The sequence below is a fragment of the Notamacropus eugenii genome, chromosome 5 (assembly GCF_028372415.1).
Source record: "Notamacropus eugenii isolate mMacEug1 chromosome 5, mMacEug1.pri_v2, whole genome shotgun sequence".
NCBI lineage: Eukaryota > Metazoa > Chordata > Mammalia > Diprotodontia > Macropodidae > Notamacropus > Notamacropus eugenii.
This window is the reverse complement of record NC_092876.1, coordinates 437,015,367-437,039,689: the sequence shown is the minus strand read 5'-3', so window position 1 is coordinate 437,039,689 and position 24,323 is coordinate 437,015,367. Positions and strand designations below refer to the sequence as shown.

Below are 24,323 nucleotides of genomic sequence, written 5' to 3'. Positions count from 1 at the left end.
TGATGAGGGGGTCTGAGGGGCAGAAAAATTTTAGTTCATTAAAAAAATATAAAGCTTTAAAAAGGTAGAGGGGGCAATGAGTTCATTAAAGAAACAGTAGGCAAAATGTAAATAAGGGAATGAGGTGAAAAGAAGAGAACAGAGGACCAGGAAGAAAAAACACAAACCAGTATGTTTAATTAGACTGGGAAAAGGCCCCATTCTAATTTCCTTCTTGGGTTTCCTACAGTAATAGCAACAGAATCATTAATTTGGAAAGAAAATATTTAAATGACTCTTTCTTGTCTTGCTGCTTGACATGATGTTCATTTATCTTTCCTCTTTCCTCATTTTCCCCCTCATTTCATTCCTTGATGCTCCCTCCAACCCAACCACTGTGAACTTCCAGATCATGAGAACAACAAGATGAAGGGGAGATATTTTCTCCAATCCCCATGACCTCTCCAACCTCTTCAAAACAGCCATTATGTGCAAAGGATAAAGCAACGTCACCTCTCTCCATGGTCTAGGGCACCAGGAATCCTGACAAGGTAAAGAACCTGTAAACACAGGCCTTCTTAGCACCCCGAGCCTCACTACCTACGTCCTAGAAGGGCTACACACTAGCTTGCAACAGAAATCAATTCTATCCCCTACTGCCTCCCAGGGCTGTGGAAAACCTAAAGCTTGTTCGGGTTGAGAGTCCAGCACAACAGCAATCTGTGTTATACGTAACGGGGACAAGACACATAGTGTCTATGCCAGGATCTACCAGGCCTGCCTAAAGCAAAGAACCTAGGATCCACCTGGAGTGGTTTCTGTCCCTCCAGAAGTCACCTGGGGAATAGACTGAGAGATCAGGCAAATATGAAATGCCTCATGTACGAAGAACATAAGTCAGCCAACTTGGAGGTCCAGCCCTCAGGGAATCCACAATCAAAGAGAAAGGAGTCAGAAAGAGGAAAATGGGGAATTTATGGGGGAAAAAGACTGAACCAGCCAAATAGCTGAGAAGGAATAAAACTCAGTAAATGATCCAGAGCATAACCAGATAAACTAAGAGAAAAGATACTAAAAACAGAAGGGAATATGGCCTCCAATCAGGTAAATGATTCTAGATATATTACAAATCAAATGAAAACAAATAAACACTTGATGAGGCAGAAGAGCCTATGGATTCCCAAGAAAACATGGAATAAGAAGTAGTAATATGTTTTTGAATGGTTTAAAAGAGAAATGAGAATTGTAAAAGCAGAAAAAATTGACCAAACAAAAAAACTTGAATCTATCATGGCAAGTCTCAACAAAGAAACAAAAGAGAATAACTGTTTGGAAAAGCAAATGCACAGAAGTAAAGGAGAATTTGGGAAAAGAGAAGCAAAAAGTGATAAGGTTAAAAGAAAGCATGATATCCATAAAGGTAACACATAATGATTTAGAAGACAGAATATATAGAGATAATTGAAGGATTACAGGTCTCCCAGAAGAACACAAGTCAAAAAAATCTGCAGAAAAAATACAAGAAAACTACCAAGAACTTTTGAACATGGAAAACAAAGTGCCAAGATCAAAGTGATCACAGATCACCTCCCAGAACAGCCACAACAAAAACATCTTGTGCTACAACTCCTAAATATATATTCATGGAATTTAACAATCCCAATGGCAAACCACAAACTCTTCAAGCAATCAGGAGAAAGACCTTCAAATATAAAGGAAAAGAAATCCAAGTAACAGACTATTCTGCGTCTGCTACAAACTGTAAGAAGGAAAGGAATACTGTGTTCCAAAGACACAGGAGCTCAAGGTGTAACGCAAGGTAACACATACTGCAAACCCGAGCCTAATCATCAATGAATAAAGATAAATGTTCAATTTCTAAAAACAGGCCTTTTAAGTATTCCTAGAAAGAAACACAACAAACAGAGTTTAGAATGGTTATTTTTACTTATTTGTAAAAATTTTTTTATTTATGTTTCTTGCCTTTATATCATAGAAAGTTCCTAAAGAAATAACTCCTCCCTCAATGAAACTTCATTTGTGATAAAGAAAAACAAATAAGACAAAAATACTCCAAACAGTGACCCCTTTTGTATCCTAATAATTCTTCCATGAGGAAGCAAGTACGTCAGGACCTTCACTGATTGTTCAGATTTCTTTCAGTGATCGTTCATTTATAATCTTCTATTTATTGGAATATGATTCTTTTGGCTCTGTTTATTTTGATCTACATTAGTTCATAAAACTGTTCTCAAGTGTCCCTGAATTCCTCATTTTTGTTTTTTCTTACTGCACAAAAATATTCTATTACATGCATTTATATTCATCCATTACCTCACTGATGGACCCCCTTGTTTCCACATCTTTGTTTCACAAATACCACTGCTATGACTATATACATACATACATACACACGTATATATGTATACGTACATATGTATGTGTATATATGTGAAGACTTTTTAAACTGGCATGGCAAACACATGTCCGTAACAGAACTCACTGTCTTTCCTCCCAAACTCTTCTTTCCATGGCATCACTATCCTTCTAATCTCCTAGGTTTGTAATTCTGCAATCATCCTTATCTCCTTATTTTCTCTCACCTCCCACATCTAATCAACTTCCAAGTCTTACTGATTCTAACTATACAATATATCTCATGCCTTCTCTCCCTTCAAACACCAACAATGAATGCAAGAAAGCTCTTTGAGGGCAACAACTGTTTCACTTATCTCTTTGTATTTCCCAGTACTTACCACACAGCAGGTAACTTAATAAATGCTTGCATGACTAGATTTATTCAGGTACCAGAATACTGAAATCTCTTTAAAATCTCTAAATTCTGTCCTTACTAGTTCTTTGATTGCTTTTCTATACCATTCTTGGGGCTGAGTTACTGTGTTGTTGTTTCAGTGGGCCTTGTCAAATATACTGTATTATCTTCACCCCCTCAAGAGATTCTGATTCAATTTACTTTGTACCTAATCCACTAAGAAGTTTCTTTTAAAAAAAATTTTTTTCTTCCATCTGCTATTATTCATATTTATTAGTTGCCCAGATTTTTCTATGGTATTTTCTATGGTGTCCTTGCTGTCAACACTCTTCTACCCATCAATATTTTCCTTCCTGAACTGTTTTGTCCCTTTCCCTGTTAGACCAGGATTAGATGAGATCCATGATCCCAAAGAGATAAAGATGATAAGTTGGGGTTCTCTGAAAGGTCACTGTATTTTTACTTATTCTCTACCTTTTCCTGTCTCTCCACTCTGGGCTCCACTTTCCTGAGACTGCCTTTTTCATTCTTTTTTCTTACTCAGAGGATAATCACAAAGGGTTAGAGCAGGATCTCCCAGATACTGATGGGGGAGGGGGTCCTTTTTTCCACATTTCTATCACGTTGTGGGTTGCCTGTTTCCTCTTATATCTTAAAACAGTACAGTCCTTCAAGTCTCCTTCTTCTCCACAGTCCTCTACTGTAGCTCTATATGCTCCAAACGATTTCATTAGAGAGTTACAAAGTGTGACATGAGGTCTGGGAGGAAAAGTCACTGCCATCTAGGGGATAATGAGGAAGTCTTCTTAGATAAGAGTGTGATTTGAGCTGATGGGAACAGACAGCATTCCAATAAAGGGAATACAGCATGAGCAAGGGAATTAGAATGCAATGGGTATTTGTGGGGCAGAGTTGTCTAAATTTGGTATGAGCATTGAGTATGTAGTGAGGAATTATATAAGATTAGGCTAGAAAGATTAAGTGATGTCAGGTTATAGGTAGTCTTGAACGCCAGGAAGGAAGTCTGAATTTGACTTTTTAGACAAAAGAGAATCAAAAAAGAATTCTGAATAAAGGAGTGACATAACCAGATCTACATGTATGAAAAAATATTCTGATAGTAGATGAAAAATAGATTGAAATGGGGAGAAAATACAGACAAGAAGACCTGTAAAAAGATACTACTGTAGCCTAGGTAAGAGATCATGTAGATCTGAACTGGGTGTTAGAAGACAGAATAAAGAAGAGGGGATTCACACAAAAGATGTTGAGAAGATGAAATGGAAACTGACACCTCACCTCAGAGGTGAGGGAGAGGAAAGAGTCAAAGACAATTCCAGTTCCCTGAACATGGCAAACTGGAGGAATGGTCATGCCAGAAACAGTAATAGTAGAGTCAAAAGGTGGAACAACTTGAGGGTAAAATGTCATGACTCAGCTACGAACATTTGTACTTGGAGGTACCAGAGGGACATCTGGGTCATCATTTCTCACTGGTAGATGGAGCTCAGTAAGGACAAGACTGGATTTCAATGTGTGAGTCATGAATAGGTGTACAGTTTAAGCTTTGAAGTAAATGAGTTTACAAAGGTCAAAAATATGAGGGATGAAGATAAGCTTTAGGGTTTTATTCCTCATCTTCTCCTTCAAAAGTGTGACTGAAATACAAACTCTTCCATTTTACATTTAAAGCCTTCCACAATCTATTTCTTTCCCCAATCTCCAACCTCCAATCTATCTTGCCAGGATCATTAAGTGGTACTCCTCTTCAAAAATGTCATAGTTCAGTCAATGTGCCTTTCTTGCTATACATCATATACAACCACATTCCATCAGTCGTCATCATGCCTTTGTACAAGGCTCACAGGCCTTATCCTCACCTCTGCCTCTTAGAATTCCTAGTTTTCTTCAAGAAAACAACTTAAGCATCTTCTGGATATTCTCTTCCTCTATTACCACAGTCCTCAGTTGCCAGTGACTCCTCCCCAAATTATTTTGTACATATATACACACGTACATACACAAGGAGTATCTATGTGATGTCTTCCCCAATAAGCTCCTTGAGGACATGAACTATTTCATTTTTAATATCCACAGCACCTAGCATAATGCCTAGAACATAATAGGATAATAAATGCTTACTTTTTTGAATAACTGTGGGCAATTTACTTTACCTTTTGGTGCTTCTGTTTATTCATCTGTGAGATGAATAAATCAGCAAACCAGAGATGGTGGCTGAGTCAGTAGTCCCTGCCTGGGACCACAGAAAAAGTAAACCAAAGCCAGGCAGACATTCCTCCAGAATAAAACCACCTAAGTTACCAGGAAATAGTATGATTTTGGTCAAGGGTTAACTCCACAGATTCCCCCAGCTTTGAATTCTAATAAGCAACTCCCCCTCTCACCCTTCCAGTCACCTGATCTCAGCTTCTAGAACATCAGTGCCCTAAAATGACCCTAGTAAGAGCCTGCCCTGACCTTTGGATGAAACATTCTCTTCTCCTAGTGTAAAACTGTCCTTACCGGATACACAACTGAATTAGTAAGTGGAGGAACTACAATAGCTCAGCACCTCTCCTGACTGGGAAATTCTCCAGTTGACAGCATGTACCCAGTTGTCCCTCTGGCTGTATCTGATAAGAGAGCTGAATTAAATTATTTCTAAAGCCCTTCCAATTCTAAAATTTCAGAATGATTTGATTCTATCTTGGGGTTTTTTCTAACCCCTATAAAACTGATACTAATTTCAAAAATCCTACAGGGTTCTATCAAAGCTCTAGAATAAAGTCTTTGACAGTCACAGAACCATAAGATCTTAAAAGAACTAGAAGGTCATTCACCAAATGCAGACAATAACTCTAATATCCTCTAAGAGATGATTTTTGTAGGTTTCAGACACTTGCAGTAAAAGAGAAGTCAACAATTTACAAGCAAGACATTGCATTTTCTGACACTTATAATTATTAGAAACTTCTTCTTTATACTGAGTCAAAATATGCCTTAGAGTTACTTCTCCCCCTCAGTTTTGATTCTGCCCTCTGGAAAAACACAGAATAAATGTAACTTCTTCTTCCATGTAATACCACTTTTACAGACACCATTTTATTTAATCTTCCCTATGACCCTGCAATGCATTTACAGTTCTCTATTCTACAGATGAAAAAACTGAGACCCCTGACAAAAGGAATGGTCTTATCTATATACTACATATCTTTATATTATCTCTATATTTACTAAGCACCTACTACGTGCCACAGGCAGCCAGGTGGTGCAGTAGATAAGAATACTGGGCCTGAGTCAGAAAGACTGGAGTTTAAATCTGACCTTGGACATTTACTAGCTGTGTGACCATGGACGAGTCACTTAACCCCAACTGCTTCAGTTTCCTCATCGGTAAAACAAGCTGGAGAAGGAAATAGCAAGAGTTGGACATGACTGAAATGAATGAACAACCAGAAGCAACACCTACTATGAGCCAGTCACTGTGTAAGCCCTAGGAATACAAATACAAAAAAAGACAGTCCTTGACTCCGATGAATTCACAACACACAAAGAGGAAGCTGAAAAGGGGTGAGGGGAGGGAGGAAGAGTGATGATTGGGGGCATGATGGGAAAAAACCAGAGGAGTCCTGCGACAGCCTGCTTTGCACATGGAACACTCCAATACTTTGCATAAGGACTCCTTCCACTGAGGAAGATTACAGCCTCTCTCTAACTTACAGATGACCTTCAAGAGTTGCTCTGGAGGATTCACTATTCAACAAGAACTTCTGAGAATACTGGAAAGGAGTTTGACAAAAATTAGGTTTAGACAAGCATTTCACACACTTACTCTGACAATCAGATTCAACTATCTAAGATTATTTATTGAAAAGTAGGTGCTGCTCTGCTTTAGAAGAAAAAGTTCTTTTCTGGGAGTTCCCTACACTGGTAAAATCCTAGGTCTGTTCCTAAAAATGGGTCTTATTAATATTCCATTACATTCATATGTCACAATCTGTTTTGGTATTTCTTAAGCTATGGGTACCCATATTGTCTCCAGTCTTCTGCTACCACACAGAACCCAGCTATGAATATCTTGGTCTAAATAGGATGTTTTTGGTTTTGGTTTTTTTTTTTTTTTTTAATCAAACTCCCTAGAGTATAATGTTCAGGAGTGATATCACCACATCAAGGAAAATTATGTGAACAATTTAGAGATTTTTATTGCCTCAATCCAAACTGTTTTCCAGAATACGGGAATCAGTTTGCAGCCAAGGTCACATAGTTAACGTATGTCAGAGGTAGAATTTAAACTCACACACACCTTTCTGACTCCAGGGCCAGTTCTCAACCCAGGACACCATGTTAAGTCTCAGCAAGAACCATAAGAAATAACACAAATGAAGCATTTAGAGAAATATGGATAAACTTACAAGAACTGATTCAAAGCTAAGAAAGCAAAACCAAAAGAACAAAATATACAAGGATCACAAGAAAACAATACTAAAAGACATTAAATTCACATCAGCACATTGTCCAATCTCAACCCCAAAGGAATGATGCCAGCATATACACATATCTATTTCTATGCAGCAAAGGTATGGAATGAGACATAGGCTCCCGGACATCATCGATGTGTTGGCTTGTTTTGCTTAACTGTACTTTGTTTAAAAGGTGAGTTCTTTTAGAAGGAGTGGTAAATTAGGAAATAGCAACAATGTGGGGAAAAAAGCATCAATTACATTGTTAAATTTTTAAAAAACAATTGTTCTGGCCAACATATCCATCTCTGTACCCAGTCTGGTGATGAATCTCTCCAAATTTAAGTTAGGCTGGTGCCTAAACAAGACATACAGTATCTCACCTTCCCAGCTTGAATTTCAAGCTTTTCCACTTGGTAGAACATTTCAGAACTCATGACTCAAGAACAAACATATGCATGAGCTTATTTCCTTCCCTCTTAATCTTTTTTATTTCCTGAAATTCTGACTCTCCTCCCCTCCCCCCACCCCGACCCCATACCTTGCCCACTTAGCTGCCAAATCTATTTTCCTAATGTACAAATCTAATCATGGGACCTCCTAGTGAACACCAGGAGGTGTTCTCTATTGCCTCAAGGATCAATATGAAATCCTCTATTTGGGTTTTAGTCTTTCATAACCTGTCTTCTTCTTCTTACCTTTCCAGTCTTCTTTATACCTTACACCCTCTCCTTCTCCCTGCCATATTCCCTGTGATCCAGTGACACTGGCCTCTTTTCAGTTCTGTGCACATGGTTATTTCCTGACTGAGCATTTTCACTGACAGTTCCTCATACCTGGAACTCTCTCTTCATGTCTGCCTCCTGGCTTCCCTCAAGTCTCAGCTAAAGTTTTGCCTTCTGTATGAAGCTTTTCCCAGTTCTCCTTAATCATACTTCTTTCCCTTTGAGATTACCACCAATTAACCCTGTATATAGCTTGTTTACACATAGCTGTTTGGATGCTGTTTCCAACTTTAGATTGGCAACTGCTTGAGAGTAGGGACTGCTCTTTGAATCCCAGAGTTTATTATTAGCACAGTGCCATGCACACAGAAGGTGCTTAAAATACGTTGGTTAATAGACTGTATAGACTGACAACCCAGAGTCACACCATGATGAGTCATCAGAGTAGGATTTAGCAGAGGCTGCAGAATGGTACATGTGTAATGATTTTTTTAATTGCTTGTTTTGAGTTCAATGAATTTCAATTTAACAAGCATTAAGAGCCTACTGTATGCTATGCAATAGGAACTGGGAGAGATTTAAAGTTTAGATAAGATATGAGCCCTGCCTTCATGGAGCCAACAGCCTAATAAGTGGGAAAAATATCAAGAGACATTACTACAACATATAATGTGATATAAGTACATTAGAAAAATATAAAATAAAGTAATAGAGAGGAACACAGAAAGCTTTATGAAGGAAGTGGCACTTGGAGGCAAGCCTAGATCACAGATCTTCTGACTCCAGAGTCCAATTCTATTTCTAGTATACCATCTTCCCTCTTCTATAAGTTATGTATCTGGATTTTTTAGAGTACATAACCTAATGTAATCTAATACTAATAAGTACATCATCTAATCTAATCCTAACCTTTCATGTATTCCTGTTTTAAATGAAATAGAAAAAAGGGTAGGAGTTCTTGTAACTAAAATATTTAAATAGCAAGATATTATAAAATTGTTTCCTGAAAATTGTATTTGATTCAATCATAATTCCTGTGAACAATTATATCATAACATTTCAGTGTTACTCCTACGATTACAGTGTTAAGGCAAAAAATATATTGTTACATTAAATCCTTACCTGATATTAAAGCTGTATGGTTTTCCCCACATGCAATATAATGTATTTTCCGATTCTGAAGATGTTTAATAATCTTTGGTTCTGATGTTTCAAATATAAATGTTCCAAGACCTAACTGACCAAACTGTCCAAGGCCAAATGTATAAACTTCTTCCTCTGAAAGTGGAATGGAGCAAAAAAAAAAAAACCATTTTTTTAACTTAAATAGCCTTAAATAAGAACAATCAATATAATCAATATTCTAACTTAAAAATGGACTATTATAGACATTTACTATTTTGTAAAAATATATTAAGTACTATTCTTTAGACATGCATTCAAAAGAATATCCAATACTCAGGTTAAAATTTTCAATGACAAAGGGAATCTGGAAGGAAAAGGACAAGTTTTATGATATCAAGGGTATGGGTCTGGGCCTGATCTTGTCTAACATTTTAGCAGTATATCTACAATAATTTGTATGTATCTGAGAAGAAGAGGAGCTATAAAGATACAATTTCTTGTAAACGTAGTCCTTTATTATAGGCCAACTTCTCTCTGATATGTCATTGCCATATATATTCATATGTAATGCATATAAATTGTATAATATATATCAATTGTAAAATATATGAATATACACATAAATACATGTATATGTGTGTGTGTATATATATACATATATGCTACATTTATTTTAAATAAAAACTACCTCCATAATTATTTTAGTGCTATTATTATAATACGGAATATTGGATAGATAGGGACCTATAATTTTAGTGGCATAGGAACTTCCTAGTAAATAAACTCCCTCTATCAATAATGGCTATCACTTAGTGACTTTCCCAGGATCACACAACCAATATATGTCAGAAGCAAGAAAATTAGGACTTCCACGATACCATGCTACTCCTGAGATGTTAAATTATCTTCATAAAAAAAAATACAAACACATTTTTTAATAATGTTACTATGGAATTTAAGAAAAATACAGAAAAACAGAGCAAGGCAGGATCTCTAAGATCAACGGCTCCAGGCTCTTTCTTTTAGGCTAGTGACTCAGAAAAAAACAACGCTTCTTCTTTTAAGATCGCAAATGACTTCATTTTTAGGACTGTAATTCCTATTTCCAAGTGGTCACTTTTCAAGTGAAAGGTGATATATATTTAATACTTCAGCCCCTCAGGACTTACCTTCTACTGAGGGAGGCAATAAACACAAATATAGGTAGCAGTGAGGAACTGCCGCCCACCAAAGGGGACGGATGCTCATCAGATGGAGAACGGCTGGACAAGCCGTGGGGCATGAGATGTAATAATGCCACGCTTTATGATGTACACAGAGGAGTGTGGGGAATTCTGAACAGACTCAGAGTGAAATAAGCAGAACCAAGAAAACAGCATATACAACAGCTACAATAAAAATGGAAAAAATGAAATGAAGTGAAACTGAAACTGAAATGCTGTGGAACTGTAACGAGCACACTGACAGAAGAAAGGGGAAATATGAGAGGACACCTCCCTGGCTTCCTTTTCTTTCTCCCTTTTACTTTTTTATTGTAAAGGGCGGCTTTCTGGTAGAGGGACGGAGGAGGTCAGAGGTCAATAATAGGAAATGAAGGGACACAAAAACAGGAGATAATTTATATTAATAGAAGATTTATTTCAATCTTAAAAATCAGTTTTTAAAAAACACTACTAATTTAAATCACTAAACTTTATTCAACAAGGGCAAAAAAAATGAAAGAATAAACTAAAATGTGATGTATCAAAAAGCAAGGAAATTCTCCCTTTGCCCCAATTACTTTCTTTCCTGTTCATGTTCCTTTAAAAAGCAACCCACCCATGTCTGCTCACCCTGTGCACTACATTCTATAAACCCACCAAAGGAGGTCTCTTCAGGCTATGGAGGCCTGCCTTGGCTTCTTGAAACACTGGACAGACACCAACGGACAACCTTTCTTTTACTTTTGGGCAAAATTTTCTCTGAAGACAACCTTTACGTTGCTTCCCTGACATAATTCTTCACTTATAATGTACTACAGCCTATTCATGTCCATCATGAGCTTTTCCACTGTCTTCTAGGTAATTCTCACCTTAGTTCTTTAAAGATCTTTCACTATTCCCTAATCTCTATAACTGGGATACTGATACTTAAAAAAATTCTTAACAGGCTTTGATTCAGAGAGAAGTCTGATATCATGAAAATAATTTTGTAATTTTCAAAAATTCAACCTCTTCTTTTTCTGCTGCTCAGTTTTAAATCCAATTAAAATAATGGGCTATATACAGTTTGGCAAATAACCCAAGAAGATTGCAAAGTTACTTCAGAAACTTCATTAACTCTTATTAGACATGTAAGCAAACTTTGTTACATGAATCTACTAATTAAAAGTTAATGAGCTTCAAAAAGTGAAATATTTTACTTCATCCAACAGAAGTTAGATTAATAAATTCGATTATGAAAAGGTTCAAAAATTCTATTGCTTTGTCAAAGGGTAAGTAGGTGGACAACAAAAGGTATACTGATTATAAAACGAAAAAAAAAGGTGACAAAATCTTTCTAAGTAAATTCCTAAACCAAGACATAATAAAAAGATGAATTTTTTTTAACATTTTGATCATGTCTTTTAAAACCAGTCATGACATGACCCTTCTTCAAATGTTTTTGTGTAAGCACCATAAAATGATTAAATGAATGTTTCCTATATGTTAAACATAAGAGAGAAGACACTACTGAGTTCCAAAGCATTGCTCATCTGAAGACTACAAAGTTAAGTTTAACAAGGAAAAGTTACCAAGTAGATCTAAGATTATTAAAATGAAGACAAAGAGCTGTTCCAAAGAAAGAAATTGTAGAAAAAAAATAATAATCGTTATATTTTAATGGGGGATAAAAGAGATCTGTATCTATACATACAGATATATAGAGAGATACACTGAATCTTTTAAAAAGCATTTAAAACATTTTTGTCTTTGAAAAACTAGGCCACAAAACTGCCTACATCAAATGTATATTCATTAAGATATAGTTATGGTCAAAGCAATACTCAGAATGGCAGTAGTTCTACTTTCATCCTACACTGTTTAATAATTTTATACAAGCAACAAAAACTATTTGAACCACAGATAACCAGAGACTACAACACATTAAAAATGGCCTGAAAGTATGAAGTGAATCTAGTCTATCAGTAGGTACGTTTCTCGTTTGTCAAAACAGAAATAAAGGTGAAATCAATCCAAAATGCTTCCGAGCACCGACCTGTTAAGGCTACTGTGTGCCCTCCGCCACAAGCCACCTGCTTCACCTTCCCAGGAATTCCAAGAACCAACTGAGGAATTCTATGATTTTTCAGTTGCTCAGGTGACAGACCTAACTTTCCATTCTCGGGTTCTCCAAATGTGTAGAGTCCGCCCTCTGCTGTGGAAGATGAAGGGCAGTAATTAATCACAGTCCATCCAAAGGTTAATATATAGGACCACTTTCTTTCAAGTGTGAGTCCTAACCTGGGTCCATGTTCATATGTTAAACCATGATTCACAAATATGAACCTTTTTTAATGTAACTGAGCAATTTAGCATGGGATTAAGAAATACTTTTTCCTTTACACATTTTTATTTCAATAACCCACAAAATCATTACCTCCCCTGTAAGCATATATACACATAAGTAGACATGTGACATATGTCACGTTAGGTGACTTGCAAAGTAAAAATTATATGCTATTTGTTCTCAAGATGCTAATAACAGAAAAAAGACAACAAACATTCCTTTCTACAGATATTTCTTTTTAAAAACTTACTGATGTTCAGAGGAAATAGTCTGTTGGTTTGTTTTAGGTGAGGATAGTCATCAAATTTCATTCACTTGTAGCTTTTTTGGAAGTAGAATTTCAGGAAGGCTATGAAGGCAGATGATTTAAACTAACAAACGCCATAAAATATTCTAGCATTACGTGGTCTGGTGCCACCTTCGGCTTCATCAGGAGAGTGCCCAGGTTCAAAGAAGTGACAGCTGCATTCTCCTTTGGCCTATTCTGATTAAATCTGGAGTCCTGCATTCAGGTCAGGCGTATCAAGTTTTAGGAAGAACATTGAAAAACTCGAGTGCTTCCCCAAGGTCTCAAGAACACGCCGGATGATGATGAATTCAAAGACGGGCTATAGAGCCTTGAGAAACAAAGACTTAAAGGATGATTTGGCAAAGGAGAGAGCAAGGAATGGTAGCCCTCTTCAAGTCTCTTGAGGGCTATCATGTGGAAGAAGGAACAGAATTATTCTGCTTGACCCCAGGGGGCAGAACTAGAGGGAACCAGGACAGAGGGAAATTTAGGCTTGACATAAGAAACCTGCCTAACGAGAGCTATTCCTAAGTGGCACAGGCCATCTCAGGAGATGGTGGGCATATTCAGTGGAGGGCTTTGAGCAAAACTATGATATACTTCATTCTGGACATGTCATACCCTAGATAGAGGCTCAGATTTTAACTGCACTGTTTTTTCCTTATTTGACTAAAACCACATAAAGTGGAAACAGTTTAAAAGTGTAAACTCTTTCTGCCAGAGATCAGTGTCACTTACCATTTAGAAGTCTGTTACAAGGTTGAAAGTTAAGTTCATGTTACTTAGCTGGATGTAATACGGGCCCTAGCTGCTGATGCCTTTTAAAAGTTTTTCTTCCCCCTTTCACTGAAACAACATATACTGGTAGCATCCTGATTCACATTTGGAAAACTTTTGAGTCAGCTCAAGTTTATACCCTTTTGAGATCATCCTTCTGATATTTCTTCTTATATGGGTTTACAAACAAACTTGTAGGTGCTACACTTCTTAATGGTTATTTAGAACAAATAGCAGTAAATTAAAACATTAGCAGAAAACCTGAAAAAATTAGTATTTTAAGTATTATGAAGTTTTTAAAAATCATTTTCCATGTGTAGATTATAACCCAAGTTGCTGAGTCCTGACATCTGAAAGAGGAACTGAAAAGATTAAGTGGTAACTTTCCCAAGAAGAACAGTATCATTGGACCTTGGAGGTCAAGTCTAACTTCTTTATTTTGCAGACAAGGATACTAAAGCCCAGAGAGATGAAGTGACTTGCCCAAAGTCACACACCCTGATGTTGACGGAGGCAGAATCTGTACCTAGGTCTTCTGACTCCAAATCCAGGGTTCTTTCTACTTCAGCATGCTGTCCTTTACTTTTATTCAGGATCACGCTGCCCTCTCTTGCTAATCTATCTTTATATGTGCAAACACAGTACTCTTATACTTAATGGTCATATTCCACTCACAAATTACTGAATCAAATAGAACAAGGGAAATTACTTATGCATGTGGTCCAGAAAGTTACATGGGATTGTATAACAGGGTATCCAAAGTTTGTATGGGTTTAGCCCAGTACAGATATTTTCAATGAGTACTCTTGACTCACATCTAATACCCACAGAAACTAAGGAGCAAATTAATTTTCAAAGTCTAAATTAAAGCACTTATTTCTATGAAATACATATATGTATATATATAATTCATAACCACATGTGTATTAAACATGCATGTACAATGCACGCATGCATATTCCTTTTTAGCAAAACGAAAGGTAAGAGTTCTGCTAAGTAAATACTGTAAAAAATATTTTCTGCTGTGCTGTGGTAAAGAGCCGACCTTGAAGTGTGGCACGCCTGGATTTGAGTCCTGCGTCTAACACATATTGGCTGTGTGACTCCAGGCAAGTCATTTAGTTTCTCCATGTTGTAGGTTATTCCCTAAGACTCTAATTTAAAGAGAAGTTTCCAGTTTGCATTGGTAAAGGGATCTTCCTCTTCTGTGTTCCAGGCTAGCATCAATGAAATCTGTCTCATTGTTTGCTGTCTTTTTCCATTATGATATACTTCCTTTCACAACAGTAGGTGATAGAAGTAAGACAGACAAGAGATAAGGGCAATTAATATTCTTTAGGCTGAGTGAAATTGTTTCTTTTTGGGGGGACAGGAGGAAAGATAACAATGAATGGAGGAAGAAGTAAGGTTCATAGGTGTCTTTTTGTCTAAAATGGTCCACAAAGTTAAAGAATGACTGTTATAAAAGATACCATAACAATGTGTTAATTTTCTAAATACATACCACGTTCATTTACAAAGTCAATGTAATAAGATAAAGCTTTTTAAAATATTTCATTCCAAGCATTGTTACCACTCTATATAGAAATCTTCCCAAGTTATAATTAGTTTGTTTACATCAGTAAAATGGAAAATATCTTACTAGTTACAAAGGCTGAATGGTAATATCCACAAGAGATCCAGGAGATAGGTTTTCCAACGATCACTTGACTAGGGACACATACATTAGATTCATCTGCTAGACCAATTTGCCCTTCAGAATTGTCACCCCACATAAAAAGGTCCCCATCCTCTAAAATGCAAAGACAAGAAAAAAAGGCTTAAAACAACGTGCCCAATATGCAACTAAACATTTCTAGAAGATTTTATAACACTGCATTTATGTGCTCTGAATAATCAATAATTCCCAGGGGAAAAAAAAATGTCAATGAAACATAGCTAAGCTTAATATTTAGAGTAACTTCTGTTTAGGAGTTAAATTTCCATAAATATGTGCTTACATAATGATTCAGGACAGAACATTTTACTATACATGGCATCAGTCACATGCACATTTTTCAACCTAGTAATAAGACAGATGGATGCTCTTGTCCTTCCAGCAGCCTTTTCCTTATATTTTATGTTTTCTTCTCTTCAGAAAAGTATACCTGCAACTGAACTAAGAGCTAAAACTACATACTTTCAGGGGGATTCCCTGTTGAAAGAGGTTTATGGTATTCTTGCTCTTTAAGTACATTATGGAAGTGGGATTCTTAACCTTCAAAACGAGTGCATCCTAAAGAAAGGAAAAAATAAATTACTGTCTATCTGATGACATCACTTCTTCACATTCAGTGGCATACATATTCTAAATACACACAAAAACAGAAGTACTGGTAAACATGAGACATTGAACAAAAGAAGTATGTTTCACAGAAGACTATTCAGTTACATCTGCACAGGCCATGTGGTTAAAATGTTGTTCCCTAGAAAAGAAAATGAAGCTACAGCCTTAACAGAAGTTTCAGTATTTCAGAAAATGTTAAAAGTTTTCATTTTTTCATACAAAAGACAAGTAAATAGCAACGTCTAAATGCATGATGTCTTCCTCTAATTCCGAAACAGTTACCTATGAAGTAAGTCTAACATTTTATCACTACAATCTGAATTTTCAATTACCTGGAAAACACAAATGGTCTATGAAATAAAAGGGAAAAGAAACGTCTTCAGTTGAGTAAGTATTTGAGAGTGCTAGCTAAAAGAAAAAGTAAGAAATTTTAAGATTTCAAAATGGCAAAATAAAAAATCTTAGAAGACCTATTCATGCTATAATCAAAATATAGGATGTCTCCTTTGAGGAAAGAAAAAAAAACAACCCCACAAGAGTTTGGGGTCCATTTTTAGAGACGTTGAAGAGATTCACTGTGACAATGAGGAGCTCTATAATTAGTGGTCCATGGACCTTACCAGTTAGTGCAGCTGAAGTGTTGGATCCAGCAGAGAGCTGTTTAATCTTGTACTGGGATGTAAAAAAGCTGACTAGGTGAAAAGTAGTTCTTTCTTCAGTGTCACCAAGTCCCAACTGCCCTTCACTATTACCTCCAGCTGCATATACATTCCCTTCCTCTGCACAGAGAAAAGAATATGTAAGTACTGTGTGTGCATCCTTACTATGGCAATAATAAATGCAAAGATACAAAAAGTTTGGCTAATAACTAAAATTTCTTTAGTTAACAAAGTTAAAAATGAGCACTGCTGCTTATTTAACAGATTGTTTGATAACAGAAATAATGTTCATCTGAGATTAATTTTTTAAATTCCTATGTTAACTAGCAGTTGGAATGTGTAACTTGAAGGGCAAGTATTCTCTTAGTAAAACTGAACTCCATTCATTTTGAATACAAAGGATGAAGAATATTGTCTGAATTAAAGTCCAAATTGTAGAATACTTAAAATATATTTTTATTGTTTTCCAGTTCCATATCTATTTTAAATCAGATAAAAATGAACATTAATAAAGATGAGCTAAATCGCATGAAAACAATTGTGAATAATCACAAAAATAAAAGTCTGATGTCAATTGTTCTTCAATATTTAAAGGACATGTGATTCCATTGTTTTAAATGTACAAATTGTTTCATGTTTATATGTTTAGGTAGGGTCAATATGAAACCAACTGTTGTATTATAAATAAAAATTATTTAGTTCTCTGTATTGCAAATCCATGTTTATTTAGAATGTTGCAAACAATTTTAGGAAAATCTGCTACAATTTCTTTATTATATATTTTCATTATTATTTTGCTTAGAAACCTTTTCTTCATAATGCTACAAAGACAAATGTCACCCCAGTCATGTCTCAATCATCAAATAAATTTCAATGCAGTTAGATCTAAATTAATGGTTTTTTTTGTATTCTGAATATCCATGGCATTTGTAATAAACAAAAATTAATGAGGAAAAATAGCAAGAAAATGCTACACAACACTAAGAGTGATTGGAATATTTTTACCTTGATGTATATTCAGAAATCTTAAGTGGAAAAAATTAATTCAATTCAACAAATCTTTGTAAAGCACCTACTACATATGAGCCACTGCACAGGGGAAACAAAAGACAGAACTAACAATTCTGCTTCAAAGATTTCATTAGCTATTAAATACAATAAAAAGCCATTCCAAAATGGACATATCATGTGTCCTTCCTGTTTGCTGTGTTAAGTGTACCCACTGGTGGCCAGCTGCTGACTTCCCAGAGGTAAATCTAAGGAGTATGAAGCACAACGGAGAGTTTCCAAAAAGCTGACTGAGAAGAAACCTCATGAGCCAACCCATTCTCCAAAACATCCTTCTGTCTATATCATGAGCTGTGGGTGAAACGGACACCTCTCGTTAGCAAGAAGCCACAACTGCTCCTGAAGCAGCCCATTCTATTCCTGCTCAGCTCTAATTTTCTGAAAGTTTTTCCTGACACCAAGACAAAATTTGCTGCCTTGAAATTTCTGTCTCATCTAATACTCCTACTTCTACTCTCTGGGATTGAATGGAGTAAGTCTCATCCCTCTGACACAAGACAGGCCTTCAATTACTAGAAAGCTTTATGTACTCTCAAAGTCTTATCTAAGTTCAAAATTCCTACTTCTATCAACAGTCTTTATACGTATGAACTCGAGGCCCTCACCATTCTAGTAGGGCTCCTCTGGATACTTCTCAGATACTTTTCCTAAGATGTGGGAACACCATACTCCAGATGTGATCTCACTAGGCCGAAGCACAGCAAAGCTCTCACCACTCTCACTTCACACTTTGTCTCTCTCAATGTACCCTGAGATACTTGCTTTCCTGGTCGTGAAATCAAATGTGAATTTCTCACGTCTACAGTCCGCTGAAAGCCCAAAACTTCTTTTTATATTAACTGCTGTCTAACCACATCTGTCCCAACTTATACTTGTAAAACAGATCTGGAAACCAATCCACCACATGACTTTTACTGAACCTCTCTTATGGGCCACGCTTTATCCTGGGTACTGGGGATACAAAAGCCAAAGGAAAATAATCCCTTGCCCTCAAGGAGCTTACATTTTAATGGAAAGAAATACATGCACATATAGGGACACCATACTTACAAAACAGATAGAAAGGAAACTTGCTGGGGGGAGAGAGGATTGCAAGGAGCAGGAGAGATAGTTAGGGACTTAGGAAAGGCTTCATGAAGAAGATGGCACTTGAGATAAGCCACAGTAAGGAAGAACTTCCAGGTATAAGGAGCCACCTAAGCAAAGCACAGAGATGGAAGATGGGCATATCCTAGTACAGAACAGCAAATAGGTCAACATGGCTGGACCACAGAATACATGGAGGGAAATAATGTAAGAACACCAGAAAAGTTAAAAAAAAAAAAAAAGATTAAATTGTGAAGAGTTTTAAATATCAAAAACAGTTTATATTTAATCTAAGAGGTAATAGTGAGTTGGCAAAGTTTGTTAAAGCAACATGATCAACATGATCAGACTTGTATTTCAAGAGAATGGCCTCAACACTGTGTGGGAACTAGAGTACGAACAGTCTTGAGTCAGAGACCAAACTATTGCAATAGTTCGGGTGAGGGGGGTGACATGAACTGGGGTGACGGCTTTGTCTACAGGGAGGAGGAGATGTATGTAAGAGATGTTGTGGGGTAGAAATGCCAAGACTTGGCAGTTGATTCGATATGAACAAGCAGGATAAAGATTATTTCAATGGAAACTGGGAAGTTTGGAGGGGGGATATATTTTGGATGTGTTGAAGTTAAGATGACCATTGCACATCTAGTTTAAAATATACTAAAATATAATTCTAAGATTTTATATTTATGTCTACTAGATTTTATCTTAGAATAAGCCTAATGATTCAGTCAGTTCAAAACGTTTTTAATCCAGAAAAGGACATAAAGAGTGTTTAGCTCTCCGCTCTCAGTTCTGAGTCATCTACGAAGCTCATCAGCATATCATTTACGTCTTTATCTAAGTAAGTGATAAAAATGCTAACCAGCACAAGGCCGTGCACAAATTCCTGGGTCACAACCCTGACACAGAACCACTCATGACACTGAGCAGGTTCAGAATCTACTCAGTAATACATCTAACCCACATCTACCCATCTTTTCCACAAGAAGAACACAAGAGAGCATGGGAATAAAGGCAGTGTCCCTAAAATAAGCAGTATCTATCTAAAACCATCAGCAAGTATTGTCTGCAATGGGTAGAAGGCAGAAGCATCTCCAGTACAATCAGGGGTGAAGCAAGGATGTTCATTTTCACCACTATTATTCAATATAGTACTAGAAATGTTAGCTATTAGCAATAAGAGAAGAAAAAGAAATCAAACAAATTAAAACAGGCAATGAAGAAACAAAATTATCACTCTTTGCAGATGGTATGATGGCATACTTAGAGAACTCTGGAGAATCAAGTAAAAAACTACTTAAAATAATTAACAATTTTAGCAGAGCTGCAGGACATAGGATAAACCCACATAAATCATCAACATTTCTTTATACGACCAACAAAGTCCAGCAATAAGAAATAGAGAAAATTCATTCAAAATAATTGTCAACAATATGAAATATTTGGGAGTCTACTTGCGAAGACAAACCCAAGAACTATATGAACACAATTTCAAAACACTTTTCATGCAAATAAAGTCAGATCTAAACAACTGGAAAAATATCAATTGCTCATCCACTGCCAAGCCAATATAATAAAAAATAACAATTCTGCCTAAATTAATTTACTTACTCAGTGCCATACCAATCAAACTACCAAAAATTATTTGATAGAGCTCAAAAAAATAACAACTAAATTCATCTGGAATAACAAAAGGCCAAGAATATCAACGGAATGAATGAAAAAAGTACAAAGGAAGGCGGCCTAACAAGACCACATCTCAGATTGTATTACAGACCATAATCATCAAAACTATCTGGTACTGACTGAAACATACAGAGCGGTGGAGCAGTGGAATAGATTAGGTACACAAGATGCAGCAGTCAATGACCATAGTAATCTAGTGTTGGATAAAGCCAAAAACCCCAATCTTTGGGATAAAAACTCACTATTTGACAAAACCTACTGAGAAAACTAGAAAACAATAGGACACGGTCCAGGTATAGACCAACATTTCACACCACATACCAAGATAAGGTCAAAATAGGTGCATGATTTAGACATAGTTTACCTGTTTACCTGTCAGATCTATGAGGAAGGGAAGAATTCATGACCAAACAAAAGACAGAACATTACAAAATGTAAAATGTATCATTTTGATTATATTACAATAAAAAGCTTTTTTTTTTTTTTTTGTTACAAACAAAACCAAGGTTCACCAAGATCAAAAGGAAAGCAGGAATCTAGGAAACAATCTCTAGTAAGTATCTCTGACAAAGGCCCCATTTCTCAAATATATAGACAACTAAGTCAAATTTATAAGAATATGGAACATTTCCCAACTGATAAATGGTCAAAGGATACAAACAGAAAATTTTCAGATGAAATCAAAGCTATTTACAGGTACATGAAAAAGTGCTCTAAATCACTTTTGATTAGAGAAATGCAAATTAAAACTTTGAAGTACCATCTCATACCTGTCAGATTGGCTAATATGACAAAAAAGGAAAATGATAATTGTTGGAGAGAATATGGGAAAATTGGCGCACAAATGCACTGCTGGTGGGGTTGTGAACTGATCCAGCCATTCTGCACAACCATTTGGAGCTATGCCCAAAGGGCAACCAAATGAGCATACCCTTTGATCCAGCAATACCACTACTAGGGATGTATCCCAAAGAGATTACAAAAAAGGGAAAAGGACCTATATGTGCAAAATATTTATAGCAGTTCTTTTTGTGATGGTGAAATATTGGAAACTGAGGGGATGCCCATCAACTGGGGAATGGCTGGACAAACTATGGTTTATGAATGTAATGGAATACTCTTGTTCCATAGGAAATGATGAACAGGCAGACTTCAGAAAAACCTGGAAAGACCTGCACTACTGATGCAAAGTGAAATGGGCAGATCAAGGAAAACAATACAGCATCAGCAACACTGTGTGATGGTCAACTATGAATGACTCAGCTCCTCTCAGCAACACAATGATCCAAGACAAGTACAAAGAACTCAGAAAGGAAAATGCTGTCCACATCCAGATAAAGAATTGATGGACTCCGATTGAAGATCAAAGCATCATTTTTTACTTACTTTATTCTTTTTCATGTTTTTTTCCCTTTTGATCAGTTTCTTCTTTCACAACTGTGACTAATATGGAAATATGTTTTACATGATAGCACATGTAGAACCTATATCAAATTATCTACAATTTTCAGAAGAGGGGAGGAAAAAGAAGGGAAGGAGGTAAAAAAAATTTATAGCTCAGAATCTTGTAAAAGTGAATGCTAAAAATTATCTTGACATGTAATTGGGAAAAAAGTAAAATACTATTAAAAAAAGAACACAAATGGCTTTAAAAACTGCTTTACTAAATTCCAGGTAAACATCTACCACTTTAGTAATTGTCAAAAAAGGAAATGGGCTTCATCTGTCATGATCTGGTCTTATTATGACCTTTTTCTTCTCTGTAAAATCCTTAAGACCAGAATTGGAATGTTAATATGTACAGCAGAGCAACTGGTCAGCATGGATAGTTCAGGGTGTGGGAAGCGAAGCAATATGTAAGACTGAAAAGACAAGAAGAAGCTATGCTGTGAGAAGACTGAGATGTTAACAAAGAAGTTCATATTTGTTTTTAAAGATAATAGGCAGGTGGGCGTGCGTGAGTGTGTGCGTGTGTGTGCGTGTGTGTGTGTGTGTGTGTGTGTGCTGATCTGAACAGACCTGTGCTTTTAGTAAAACCACACTGGTGGCTGTGAGGAGGACTAATTAGGTGGGAAGAAGAGCTTGTGTTGAGACCTAATAGGAGCCCATTGCAAAAGCCCAAATGAGAACTAATGAGGTCAGGAACTAGGGTGGTAGTTATCTGACTGGAAAGGAGAGACATATGCAAGAGATGTGGCGATGATAAAAATGATGAAGCTGGGGAAAAGGAGTACTGCACAAATGGACGGGATGATAACTAGGGAGAGAAAGAAGGCAGATTCACTAAGTCTTTTTTATCTTTTGTTGTTGTTTTTTGTTTTTGTTTTTCTTGACAAGGAGAATGATCTTTGGACTAGAAAGGACAGGACAATAACAGTAATTAGGAAGTTGATATCCAAGTTAAGCTTTTTTGTTGCCATCCCTACCATAGACCATTTTGAGTTTTAGTACTATTGATATTTTTTGCAAGACTATGTCTGGCTTCTGTATTTATTTTCCATTATCTTCCCTTGCCTCTATCTTCTGTACATATCAAAGTTGGTTGTGAATTACCTATGCACCCTACCAGTCTCTATGGAATACTTCTTCTTCAATGGATTTTTTTTCCTTTGGGGCTCCAGAATTCATTCTCAATTCCTTACCATTCTTCCTCAGCTAACTTTCCCTGTAGGAGTCAATGGACTCCTCTGAATCCCTTTTAAGTTCCTTCACCAAAATATGGAATGAATGTTAGACAGATTTCCTCTGATTCTCTACATAAATTTTAAAATGAAGTAGTTGCTTCCTCCTAAGGCTCTCATCATTTATGCTCCAGCACATAGTTCTTCTTTGCTGGTGAAAATCAGATCTAGAATAGAATTTCCCCTTCTTGGTTCTTTCACATTTTGAAGAATGAAATAAACATGACATCAAATAAAAAAATACTAGCAGCTCTGTTTTTGGCAGAAAACTCCAGCAAACAGATGAATAAGTGAAGTCCCTCATCACTACTGCATCCCACATCTCTTTCCCCGGCTCCTCCCCGACTTCCTCGTTTGCCCAGCTGGTCTGTACCTCCCTCTCATGACAAAGTTACTTCCATTTTTGCTTCCACTCATCCTGATCACACAATTACTTTCCATTACCCTTTCCTCTAATGGTTCCTGCCATTCTTCATAAAAATGTTGTTTTTTTAATATACAGTGCTATGTCACTCCCCTTTCAACCCATTCCATTTCTTCTCCCATTTCTTCTGAATAAGGTATTCCTTTTCCAGAGGCAACCTCAGATTTTTGAGGCAGGGACAGCTGAGCTTGTGCTTGATAATCAACTCCTGGGTGTGACAGCAGCAACTGGCCTTAGCGTGTGTAGCAAGGTGCCAACCCTTAACAAAAGAAGTCCGATAAATTTCTTCAAATGGATATTTTGTAATTAATAATCCTAGAAATGATTTAAATTCTGCTACTAAACATTCACTTTGCCAATTTTTCCAAAGGACAATTTAAATCTACCAAACATTTTCACTTAGCAACTTTTAAGCAGTGACTTGTACAGAGTCAATGTTGAATAAATGTTCAGTCAAACTATATCTGAAGAAAATAATGCTAACTTATGGGAGTATGCAAAATCTATAAACTTTACAAAGCCACAAAAACAAAGACTTTAGCCCTCAGGTTTTGCTAAGAAATTATGCATAAGAGGATTCTGGGAAGATGGCAGAGTAGGTCAGAAAATTCCAAGCTCTCAAGATTTTCCCTCACAAAAGAGATAAAATAACACCTTAGGGCAAACAAAGTGTGTGAGTGGGGGGGGGGGGCAGCTAAAATAAATAAGAATAGGGGCACAACAGGGGTCTT

At 36.5% G+C, this 24,323-nt stretch overlaps 1 protein-coding gene across 5 annotated transcripts in view; it reads right to left on the bottom strand.

Moving 5' to 3' along the window:
- Window positions 1–24,323, bottom strand: part of RPGR (retinitis pigmentosa GTPase regulator) — a 90,292-nt gene that overhangs the window by 50,641 nt on the left and 15,328 nt on the right. For 3 of the 5 annotated variants that reach the window (XM_072615173.1, XM_072615176.1, XM_072615177.1), the window contains exons 5-8: window positions 16,606–16,764; window positions 15,302–15,451; window positions 12,303–12,461; window positions 9,063–9,218 (exon numbers count right to left, since the gene is read on the bottom strand). In XM_072615173.1, coding sequence (XP_072471274.1) covers window positions 9,063–9,218; window positions 12,303–12,461; window positions 15,302–15,451; window positions 16,606–16,764 — 624 coding nt within the window. The remainder of the gene's footprint in view (window positions 1–9,062; window positions 9,219–12,302; window positions 12,462–15,301; window positions 15,452–16,605; window positions 16,765–24,323) is intronic. The other 2 variants (XM_072615174.1, XM_072615175.1) reach the window with 2 other exon arrangements.